The sequence below is a fragment of the Prionailurus viverrinus genome, chromosome B3 (genome assembly GCF_022837055.1).
Source record: "Prionailurus viverrinus isolate Anna chromosome B3, UM_Priviv_1.0, whole genome shotgun sequence".
NCBI lineage: Eukaryota > Metazoa > Chordata > Mammalia > Carnivora > Felidae > Prionailurus > Prionailurus viverrinus.
Window position 1 is genome coordinate 129,634,339 of NC_062566.1, and position 12,315 is coordinate 129,646,653.

At 55.0% G+C, this 12,315-nt stretch overlaps 1 protein-coding gene across 7 annotated transcripts in view; it reads right to left on the reverse strand.

Annotated features, from left to right (window-relative positions):
- Positions 1-1,386: 1,386 nt before the first annotated feature.
- The window catches only part of TTC7B (tetratricopeptide repeat domain 7B), a 255,265-nt gene continuing 244,336 nt past the window's right edge, over positions 1,387-12,315 (reverse strand). For all 7 annotated transcript variants that reach the window (XM_047861697.1, XM_047861696.1, XM_047861702.1 and 4 more), the window contains one exon: positions 1,387-2,347. In XM_047861697.1, coding sequence (XP_047717653.1) covers positions 2,126-2,347 — 222 coding nt within the window. In that variant the 3' untranslated portion in view covers positions 1,387-2,125. The remainder of the gene's footprint in view (positions 2,348-12,315) is intronic.

Genomic DNA, 12,315 nt, shown 5'->3' on the forward strand with positions numbered 1-12,315 from the left:
GCCCCTCACGGAAACGCGCTCTGCTTGCACAAGCAAAACAGGGAAATGCATAGGCTCCCGTGATGGAAAAGTCTGGGGCTCCAGTGCTCCAGCTAGGAGTCTGGGATCCGGTCCCTGTCTCCTCACTCTCTCCTCCTGAGTTGGCATCACCCTCAGGCAGGCCGTCCCACACGGTGCCTGTGGCCAGCAGCAACCCCAGGCTGGCATCCCTTCAGGACATCAAACCCAACAGAAAGAGGGTTTTTTTCTATTTCCGTAACACAAATCCTAGCTGGGCCTCCCGTTCCCATTGGTCAAGCTTGGACCACAGGCCCAAACGTGAACCACTAAAATTGGGGGCTGGCTGGCAAGGCGGGGCCCACGTGCTTATCTTTGAGCCACGTGGATGGAGAGTGGGGGAGGGGGTTCTCCCGAGGGAGATGGGACCCTGGGGAGGGGACGGATAGGGGGCAGGCAGACACGATCCATCACTAGTGCCCTTGCACAGCCTGACGTCTTAGGGATTTTCCGAGGCAAGGGCCTGGCACAGGGCTGGCTTGGGAGATAATGGCCGGTATGGTCCCTGGACCGTTATTTTTGGGTAGTCCCGGCTCCTGCCTTCCTGGTCCTGATCTGGGCAGGCCTCTCCCTACACTCCTGCACAGGATGGCAGGGCTGGGCCCTGAGCCTCCAGCCAGGGTGAGCTGCTACCCCATTGGATACCTGCCCCTTCCTGCCTGTATCTCGTGTTGAAAATTCCATGATTTTTGTCCATCCACAGCCCCAGATGCCCCCTGGCAATGCCAGTGCTGAGGCTGGGGGGCTTACCTGCTCTGCTAATGGCAGGCAGGCTCCCTGCCTGTGGTCTCTCCCCAGACCTCAGCTGCCCCCTCACCTGCCTGCCCAGTGAGTCAGGAAGGCTGCGCTCAGCTTGGGTAGGGGGCCTCGAGATTGGAACTCAGCCCCTGCCCCCCACCCCCCATTTTCTTGGGCCCCGGCAAGGTGGGGCTGCCCCATATCTGCTTGGCTGAGCAGCCCCGGGGGATTGGAAGGTCCTCTCTGGCTCACATTTGTCTCTAACACCTCTCTGCCCTCCCTCCCGCCACGGTGGCAGGAGGGTTGCTGAGGTCCTAGCCACACCACTCAGCATGGAGAGGAAAAACCTTTCCTCACACCTCCTGCCTTAATCGGGTCACTTTATTCCTGATCCTGTGCGCCCGTGAATGCAGACATCAATAGCCAGGCCCGAGTCCCATGCTCCAATCCCAGACAGCAGGGGAGCGATGGGAAAGGTGAATTTCCACAGGAAGGTCAGGGCAGGTCCCGGGCGCACACGGCCTCCCGCCCCGCAAACTGAGCCTTAGCCCCTCAGCCCTGTGGGCTTTCATCAACACCACAGACCACGGGTCCATTTAAAAATCATTTTATTATTAACATCATCTTCCCATTTAGCCAAGTGTCTGTCATGTATAAGGAATGTCGGTAAATATTCCATTTGAAGCTTCTTTGTACATATTTCCATCGATAAATAAACTCTGAATTCACATAAAAAAGTTAAACTTAAATAGCTCCTATTCCCTTCTCTTGTAACAGGCATATATTGGTGAAATATAAATATTCTCGGACTCAGGCTTTGTTCTAAGTGAGGAGAGGAATTCATCACATGGTACAGTTACTGACAACAAGATCGAGAAACTGTCAGCTGGTGTCCTGGCTTGGACTAGGACTGAGGTGGGAACCAGAAAATTCACATTTGGTTTCCCGGCCGAGGTTGGGGGAGGAGTGGTGACGGGGAGGAGAGTTTCCTTTACAGCTCTGATAAAAATAATCTGCTCTGCCAGTGAACTTTAACTTTGAATATATTCTTCTACATTGGCTGATTCATTCCATTATTGTTTTACTTAAAACTTGGATGTCAGCTAACAAAATATGGCACATAATCCATTTTGAACAATGTCGGTGGGCTTGGAAACTATCATTGGGCTGGCCAAAACAACAACAGAAATGCACGTGGGGAGAGCGACGATCCGGGGCTTGTTTGGTGAGTTCACTGTGGTCAATCGCATGTTCAGCCACGGCCTCGGCGAGGGGCGCCCCGGGCGGGGCCTCCTGGGCCCGAGCGGCAGTGAGGCTGGCAGGGGCCTGCTCAGAGCACCCGGGGGATGATGGTGAAGGGCACGGCGGGGCTGCTGGCCTCCAGCTCCAGGGCTGTCAGGAAGCACTCGGTGGCCGCCGCGTCATTGCCCTGAGCTTGAAGGACCTCGCCCAGCCCGTTCCAGACCTCGTGGGCCGTCGAGTTCACCTGCACCGCGTCCCGGAGGATTTTCTCTGCCAGACTGTAGCGGCCCAGCTGATGAAGAATCAGGGCCTGCAGGCATCAGAGAGAGAGAGAGAGACAGACAGTCAGAGAGAGAGTCTCTGCAGCTCTAGGCTCTTAGCCGTCCTGGAGTTTCTGCACGTTTCTGGGAGGCTGGCGTGAATCTCCACCGGGCTGGGCACCCGGCAAGTTCGAACCCTTCCTGCACTCAGGGGCAATGTTCCAAAGAGTTGCTCGAACTGTATGAAGTTGCCTACGTACAGCCGTTTTTTGAAAGATACAAAAGGCAGTTCCACACGGTTCATCTTACTACTTAACCCCCAGGAGCGAACCAATCCGAGAGGCCAGTCTGTACTGACCCAGGGGGCCATCCTGGGTGTACCGGCTGATACGTAACAGGTTTTCTAACCTGAAGAAATGTCATTTGTGGCATTACTTATGGTGGTGACTAGAACAGACCTTTTTTTATTGCTCTCAGTCCCCCTACCATAAACAAGCCCCTGCCTTCGTTGTCCCCCGCCCACCATTTTACACAGTTTTAATTAGGACGTAGGGGTTGGTCCCCAAATATTTGACCATGACCATGTTTCTAAGTTATGCATCTCGATGACCGATGTTTTTGTATTCTTTCATCAGATGATATATTCTCTTTGCTCAATCTCTCCCTCACGGGGAACATGCTGAAATTGTGCCCACTTTCTCTGCTATTTTTTTTTTTTTTTTTTTTTTATTCTATTTGTTTAGAGGGGCAGAGAGCGGGTGTGAGAGAGAATCTTTGGCAGGCTCCATGCCCGCACGGAGCCCCACACAGGGCTCAATCCCACCACTCTGGACTCAAGAGTCAGACGTTCAACAGACTGAGCCACCCGGGTGCCCCTCCCTTTGCTATTATAAATCATGCTGCGATGGTCTTTCCAGACAGCGCCTCTGCGCTCTTACAGAATGGCAGATCTCAAATCTTTTCTACAGTCCTGCTAACCTGCGGGTAAATGGAACCTTACTGAGAATTACCCACATATTCTGGGGGGGACGCTGGGGTGGGGGCAGCGGCCTCTGTGGGCTCCTCGCAGCAGCCCTGGAAGGGGCTCAATGGAACCAGCTTGATAGCAGTTTGGAGACTCTTCCTTTACAGCAAATTTCCGCAAAGTGACCTTGGCCGGGTTAGAGGATGTGACTCTTTTTAAGTTCTCCAAATACTCTGCAAATTATATGCCTAAAGGGTCACTTTCTTTTTTTTATAATTAAAAAAATTTTTAAATGTTTATTTTTGAGAGAGAGACACACACACACAGAATCCAAAGCAGGCTCCAGGTTCCAAGCTGTCAACACAGAACCCTATGCAGGGCTTGAACTCACCAACTGTGAGATAATGACCTGAGCCGGAGTTGGGTGCTTAACCGACTGAGCCACTCAGGTGTCCCAGGCCATGTCACTTTCTCACCCATCCGCAGAATTCCAGTGCTTGGTCCCCTGTCCCCCACTATCATTACTCTTCATGTTTGCTAATTTCATAAGTGCAGAACGTCTGTCCTTAGTAAAACCTGCATTTCTTTAGTAACAGTTGAGGTTGGGGCTCCTGGGTGGCTCAGTCAGTTGAACACCTGACTCTTGATTTTTGGCTCTGGTCATGATCCCAGGGTCATGGGGTCAAGCCCCGTGTTGGGCTCTGCACTGCGCATGCACTGAGCCCGCTTAAGATTCTCTCTCTCCCTCTGCCCCTTCCCCTGCTCTCTCTCTCTCTCTCAAAAAAATAAAAATAAAAAAACCCCAACAATTGAGGTTAAAGATTTTCCATGCTTTTGTTTACAAGTCTTTTAGAAGACTGCTATTCATCTGCTAGCATACTTGTCTAGATTGTTCTTTAACTTTTGAGATTTTTTTCTTTGAACAAAAGTTTTTAGTTTTTTAAGTTGGATTTGTTGAACTTTAGTGGGTTTTGTTTTGTTTTTTGGTCACTCCAAAGCTCTGAAAGTTATACTTTCAAAGAACTGACGTGCGTTCAATCCCGCTTTGTTAAGTAGTTGTCTGCTTTATCTTGGCAGACAGGAACCTACCTGGATTTCTTCTTCTCTGCCGGACACAAACTAGCTACCCCTCCCTCCCCGTCCCTCCCGTGAGGCGCTGCCCGTCATGAAGTGAATTATTACATGAAACACGGGGCCTACTACAACTTTCCAGTGAGCCACAACAACCCCCTCCCGCCTTTGCATCAGTACTGTGCTGTTAAGATTGCTGTTACATCATGTTTTAATGGCGGGGGTGGGGACGAGAGCCTCTCCTCCTTCCCTTTGCTTTTGAGTATTTGCACGACCGTGCCCGATGAACTTAACAATCATCTTGTTCATTCTCTTCGGGAGTTGAATCGTGCTTGCGTTAACCTCCTGGGTGTGTGTGGAGAAGCCCGACATCTACCGTGTTGGGTTTTCCCAACCAAGAACATGGCATGGTCGGCTGGTCCCGCGTATCTCTTCCTAAATTTCCCGGTAAAGCCTTGCTCTACCTTTTTGTGGTTCACACGCAGAACTGATGAGGCACCCCCAGTGTTCTCGAGCATATGCGTCACCAAGGGGCGAGGGCCAGCAGGTAGGCTCTCGGGAGCAGAACCTGCTGGGGAGGGGGCATAAACGCGCCTTCCAGGGGGCTGGCTGTGGCCTGAGCCATAGGCCACAGACAACGTGAGCACCGGGGAACCAGGTGGGGCCCACTCTGAAGAGCTCTGGCCTCCGAGACAGGCTGTGAGGAAGGCGCCTCTGTGGGTGGTGTCCAGGTCCTGTGGGCTGCTCGGGCTGGCCTCTCCCCCAGGGCGTGTGGCCCTGGAGGTGGCGTCTGAGGGCCTGGAAAGCAGCCTTGCTTCCGAGAATCACCCGCACTTAAGAGTACCCAGCGCAGGAGCTGTGAGGACGATTCTGGCAGAGGCCAAGGTCAGTGGGGCGACGGCCAAGGCGACCCACAACCCCAGGGCAGTGTGAGATACTGTGGAGGGGTACTCTCCGTGCCCCCAGCTCCGGCTCCCTGAACTGCCTTCCAGAGCGAGGAGGAGAAGGCCTCCAGCAGACAGAGGCTGTCCTCCCCTGGCCAGGGTACAGCAGACCTCAGTGTCAGCTCGACTCTCTCTGGGAGGAAAATTGAAAGGAAACACTATACATTCCCTTTCTTATTAACATCGATATGTGCCTTAATTACGTCTCTGCTGGAGTCCACGTCCTAAATGGGATCCGTCAGAGCTGAGGCTCTGAGAGGGTGGCCAGGGCCGGGCAGACAGGTGGCTCCCTCTGATGCTTTAGGACACGAGAGGTGGCCGGAAGTCAGTCCTTGCCGTTAGGATTTCACCTTGGCTTCTGAAATTCTTCTCTCCTCAGACTACAGGCCTTCCCGTCCTCCAGCGCGAACTGCAGGTTTCAGCCGCCGGCCCAAGGCTGGTCAGGGTCAGTTTTGCAGAGGTCGCCGGTGAGAGCCTCCCAGCTGTCTCCCCAGAGCCCCATCCTCCACCCACCTAGGAGCGGGCAAGGGAACCATGTGCTGAGAGCAGGGGTAGCGGTTCAGCATGGACCCAGCTTCCTGCAGGATGATTAACAGTGATAACAGCAGCAAGGGCTTTCAGCGTTTTTGACACACCAGGCACCATTCCAAGTGCTCACGTTCATTAGTTCACTTAATCCACCCGGGGACCCCGAAGTGGTTTCGCACGGGCATGGCCGGGACATGTCTGCACCTGGCTGCAAGGCCGGCTTCGACCGCGGTGGACAAGGTCCTGCAGCGGAAGAGGAAATCTCCCCATGCACTAGGTACTCCTCCCGTTTTGCGGGTGAGAACTATGGCTCCTACGGCTGCGTCTCCTGCCCCAGGCGCACAGCCAGCTGCTGCAGAGCTGGACTACAATCCGCATCCTAACTCTCAGGGCCTGCCTGACATCCATTCGGATGCGGAGTCCGGGGCGGGGCTACAAGCGGCCAACTCCACCTCCTGGGGGGGTGGGTGCGTGTGGGGCATCCTCCCTCTGGCCCTCCTTCAGAGACACTGGGGCAGCTCGACACCCACGCTTCTCAATCTTGGAGGTCCAGGCAGAAAGGACGAGAGGCCCTCCCCGGCTTGCAGGCAGCAGGATGTGAGGGCCAACGAGCTCCTGCCTTCATCCCTTCCGGGCGAGGTTATCAGCTTGAGCTCACTCTAGAATATTCCGATTTAACCAACAGAGCCGTGAGAGGAGGGAGGGGGTCAGTTCAGGGTGGAGGCAGCAAGCAGTGGCATGAATTTTACCCAAGTGACCCTGTCATACTCTCTCTCAGTGCATCAAATTACTGAATACACACCACCTTTTTCTGAGTGGCCCTCCCAGGCAGGGAGACACGCACTGCGTGTGCCGGGCAGATGGGTGAGGAGGGACAAGCCACTGGGTAAGATGGAAAGAGGCGTCCCTAGTTACCTGGCGGCAGGCCGAGCGTACGGTCTGGGTCCCGACAGGCTCTGCTTTCTTCCTCTACGCGGAATGTTTTCTCCGCATCAGGCACGATGCTAGGCACTTGTGCTTGGCTCGTCTTACATTACCACTGCTTTATAGATACAGAGACAAGGTTCAGAAAGGCCAAGAGTCTTGCCCAAGGTCCCAGGGCCAATGGATAAGGAGCTGCGGCCGGCCCAGGTCTGCCGGAGGCCAAAGCCCCCATGCTCCCCGCACACCTTCCCAGCCGGCCCGCCTGCTCACTGCTGCCTCTGTCGCTTTAAGAGACGAGCCTGGAGCCCCCTGGGCACTGACCCAGTTACATCTGAGCCATGGCAAATGGGCATCTGCCGCACTGGGTCTCCTTTTCACTTCTCCAACCATTGATCACTGGCTCTGTCACTCCTCCCCGTGGTTATGGCCAGGAGATGGTTCCTCTCCAGCCCAGCTTTTCTCCAGCTCAGGTTGCTGCTTGGCAGTATCCTATATATTCACTCAAGGACGAGGACAGCTCCTTGCCTCCCTTTGGTGGCCTAGAGGCTAGCTGTGATCTTGAGGCTTGGCATGGACATGGGTGCCAAAGGACTGGGGGCCAATGAGACGTGAAGACCCAGAAGGACCAGGGCCTTGGCCCAGCAAGACCCAGAGGCCACTGCACTCAGCAGCAGTGACCTACCCCCACCCTGCTGGAGTGGGGACAAGGTCACCAGTCCTTTTAACTGGGAATTTTGTTTAGAAATTGGCAGGCTGTTGTATCTGGGTGTAGCCTACCATGGGGGCTCCAGGGTCTAAGGCAGGTGACACGTCTCCCCACTCCCAAATGCTTGCAAAGAACCAGCCAATGGACTAATCTGACCGATCACCCGCAGTGTTGGGAAGCTAAGAGTCTTCATGTTGTCCAGTGTCTCACAGGTCTTGTGGGCTTGGAAATTTCCAATCCGTGTACCTGGACTTATATTCCTAATGTAGGAACAGGCTACCCTTTCCAGATGACCTTGAAGCTTCCTGAGCAATCTGTTTAGTGGAATTAATTCCTAAAGCTGGAGCTGCTCAGGGAGACATCAGAAGCTTGCCAGGGGCTGCCAGCTCAGGCTTGGCAAGGGAATGAAAAATCAGCCTCTGCCCAGTGCCCCAGCAAGCCAAGAGCAGCTCAGAAATCAGTCACATAATGGGATCAACCAGGACAAGCTCCAGCTGGGGTCTGAGCCATTGCTTGGGGCCAGCATCGCCGGCAGGTTGGCCAGAGGTGGGCTGGGACCTGGACACGCCTGGCTGTCATGAATGACATGCCACCCAAGCCCCGGTGTGCTGGGAGAGGCCTTCCCTGGCTTTGCTCTTATGCACTAGATGCTCTTATGCACTAGAATCCCAACACCCTTTTCTTTAGGCCCTGCCTCCTCTCTCCTCCAACCATCAAAGGCTTAACTCGTGAGGCTTGCGTTTAACTGTTCTCACCACGGCTGGATCCAACTTCCTCCTAGGACAGACCTCTTGGTTCAGCCAGGCTGGTCTAAAAGCCCACCTATTTCTGCAGGATGCCTCCCCCAGCCTTCTTCCCCCTCTCCAACCATAGTCATTCCTGGTCTGGCCCCTCCTGCTGGAGTTCAAGTCCATCTGCTCAAAGCCCTGCAGATCACCATTCCCCCAAGAGCCCGGGCCACACTGCCCCCCTTAGGCAGCACTACCCAGAGGCACGGGTCCGGGTCCCAGCACTCAGGCTGGTAGGAGACAGAGCTCTCCATGAGTGACATATTTCATTACCGCAACAACCCGCCTTCTCTCCCATATCAAAATCCAAAACCCCACTGAGTGACTGTCCAGATCCCAGCCACGTTCCGGCGACACACAGGAGGTCAAGTCTGTTCTCAAAGCTCGGGGCCCAGTGAAAATCCTAACCAGATCGAGCAATCGCTCCCTAAGACCTAAGACACCACTGCAGGCCGAGGTGGGAACTCACATGGTCTGTGCCTTCTTTTAACACCAGCCCCTTCTCTTCTCTTGGAGGTTGTGCAAACAGGCTTCCACCTTTGCCAGCCCTGGGGTTCCCGAGCCACTGTGGGAGGCAGCTGGGCTGGCCTTCTGAGAAGAGGGGAATCACTGAGAGGTAACTTACTTGTCCCTTTTCTTGGACACAAATGAAGACAGCCTCCCAAGCTGGTGATTATTATAATCACGTGTTCTGTACAAATAAGCTCTTGGTGCCACACCAAATTGGAAGTGAGAGATTAAATTAAATCTGTTACTTCAAATGAGACAAAATGGACTTGGCTAATTTGAGGACGGTTAGCATCTTCCTCACTCATGTCTTGTGTGTGTGTGTGTGTGTGTGTGTGTGTGTGAGATAATTGATGCCCAAGGACTAAAGACCTTGCCACATGCTGTGGGCACCCGTGTAGGAGCTCTGCATGGGCTCTAGTGCCCAAGGCGTCCTGCTACAGCCCTCACTCTGGAGAGCACTCGGAGCCCTGGATCAGGTGACCAATAGCAAAGAGGCAGGACAAAAGCCACTATTTCAGACATCCCCATGGTGCTCTGTGCAAGTCCAAGATGGCCCTTTGCTGGGCTCACTGCTTGTCCCTGTAGGGGTATAGGCACAGAGAGATAATGTCCCTGCAGGAAAGCATCCTTCTCAATGCCGAGCCACCACTAAAAAGCAGTCCTGCAGCTCAGCTCTGGTTCGGGGGTCAAGCCGCAGTGTGCCTATCACTCTTTCCGGGGAAGGATGCTTTGGAAATCAAACGGTCAGCAGCAGGGTGGGGGTGAACAGCTCCCTTGTGCTTTCCATGCCGCACCAGGCTGCTGCTGCAGACTCCACCCCGGGGCCGCTGCTCTTGACTTCTGGAGCAGAGACCAGCAGGTGCCCTTGCTGTGTTCGAGCCAGCCTGGGTTTTGCAGAGGCTGCTGGAAGCACCAAGGCTGGGGGGTGGGAGGAAGTCTGGTGTCTGGGGTGGGACTGGAGTATTTAAAGAGTTTTCTGTCCCATCCTGGGTCAGACACTCCACCATTAAATCACTGCAGGGGGGTGGGGTGGGGGTGGGGGTGAGGGCGGGAGCTTAGGGCAGTATTGTCAGGAGGTTCCTCCAAAAATACAGGTAAACCTGCAAGGACAAATGCATGGATCCACTAGGCTCTATTAATCTTTAAGTTTTTTTTTTTTTAAGTTTATTTATTTTTGACAGAGACAGAGTGCAAGCACGAGCTGGGGAGGGGCAGAGAGAGAGAGAGAGAGAGGGAGACACAGAATCCGAAGCAGGCTCCAGGCTCTGAGCTGTCAGCATAGAGCCCAATGCGGGGCTCGAACCCACGAGCTGGGAGATCGCAACCTGGGCCAAAGTCCGACGCTCAACCAACCGAGCCACCCAGGCGCCCCATAGGCTCTATTAATCTTTAATGGGCAAAGTGTGATAGCCAACACGCTGCGTGTTACTGATTGCCAAATGCTTTCCTAACCATCCTACACGACAGGTGCTACGTCAGTCAAGGTGGCTTATCTCTGTCCCAGCTCCCCAACTAGGCCTCGCTCTGAAAGGCCGGAGGGCAGGGGCTGGGCAAGCTGTGGGTCGTCTCTGCTTTGGCAGGCTCGACGCCGAGCAGGTGGGGCCGTATTCAGTGCAGAACGAATAAATGAGGGGCCCCCAAAGATCGAAGAAACGAGGATCATGTTTAAGGCCACTGCTGGCCAAGTCCAGGTCGTTCTGGCCCACAGCCTGTGCTCCTACCCGCCACGGCATGCGTCGGAGAGATGGAGGACTTCACCGGCACCAGGGAGCCAGGGGCCTGAAGGCAAGGCTGTCCCTGGAGGAAGTGGACACGGGCTGAGGACCAGATCTGCAGCCCTTCCTGGGCCACTCAAGCCAAACTGGCACCTCCAAGACTTTTGGACAAAGACACCTAAGCCTCCCCTCTGGTGGGACTTCTGTTGTGACGGCAGCTAGAGGAGAGCCCATCTCCTCAGCCCGTCACCCTCTGGGACGGTGACAGAGCTGCCTGGCTGTAGCCTGAGCGGCGGCTGTGCTGACTAGAGGTAGCTTGTTGGGGATCAGGACGCAGGCGAGGGGTTACAAAGAGCTCTGCGGGCTCTGGCCACCGCCAGAGGACCCATGCCACGCAGGTGAGAGGCCCGGCTCCTTCTTAGAGAGTGGGAGGTGTAGGTTAAGAGCGTGGCCTGGGGCTCACTGGGACTGGGTGTGAGCCAGTCCCACCAGTGACTTGGACAACTTCCTCCGGGTCCCAGATACTTGATCTGTATAATGGGGACAAATGCCAACTCACAGGAGGGTCATGAGGCTACAAGAGCCCAAGTTTGTAGAGAGCTCAGTAAACCTCTGGTGAATGGTCACCATCATCAACAAGACCGTGATCGTTATCGTTACCCTTAATGACCTAGGGGGAGGAGATGCCCAGGGTTGCAGGACTCTCCACTGCCGTCCTGTGTGCCTCTGGGTAGAGCTTGTGACAGCAAGGGCCATCTGGCTTGTCCTTGCACACAGAGGGGGTTCTTGGTCAATGTTTGGTGAACGGGTGGGAAGATAGACAAGCGGATGGCACGGGACACTGTCTGATGGTGGGAGGACGGGGGCGGGCATGACTTCTTGCCAGTGCTCTCGACCAATGAGTACCAAAAGGCCTGGCCTCGGGTCACCCCCGTCCACACTCGCATCAGAGCCCGATCGCTCAGAGCCTCCACGTGTGCCTTCTGGGGACATTGTTGAGGCGGCTGAGCCCGACGGGAAGAGGCGCTCTGTTCCCAGGGGGTTGCCACCGTCTCCCCTACAGATACTGCATCGCCGAGGAAAGCAGGACGCCAGTCCCCGTTCTGGTCAGGTACTTGCGTTCTCCTTCCTGAGGATGCGATCCATCAGAGAGAAGCCGGGTGGTAGTGGCGGTGCCCTCAGAGATAGTTCCCTTTTAAGTCAGAATCTAAATGGACTGCCAAGCAGGGCCACCCTGAGAAGGCCGCGGGAGACGGTGGCCTTGCAAAGGTTTTCTGGGAGCAGCGGTGGGAAGGCCAGGTGGGGGGCTGCCGCCGGCCCCCCCTGCCCTGGGAGTGGCCCTTTCTTCTCTGGGAAGCATCAAAAGCACTGACAGTTGTGAGCACCAGCATTTTGTGGGCGCAACTGAAGGGGCAGCCTGAGCCCCGCTCCGCTTCCCAATGATGCCTTGAAAAGGAACTGAAAACACACTCGGATGGGGTGGGGGTAGTGCTCAGCTTCTCTACCTGGATTCCAGCGGCTCTGGGTGAGGTCTGGGCTCTCCTGGGCTCTGTTTTATGTTTCATTTCTGTGTGTTTTGAGTGCTTAGAAATGCACACTGGCTTGCCAGGGGGCCGAGCGTGTGTGCCTTGGCCAACTATGCCAGGCTTGGAAGGGCCTGCCTAACCAGGCCAGGAGCTCCAGAGGCCAGATTCTAGGTGTCCCGGCTGATGCCAGGTGTCACTGCCCTACAGCCTATGCCGCTGCCCACTGCACCTCCAGAGCGCGGAGGGGGTCACACGCTGCAATTCAACCCCCTTTGCTACGTCAGTCAAGAATGAGTTTGGGGAGCCCTTCTGGCGGTGGCTCGGCAGGTCAGAAGTTTGGGG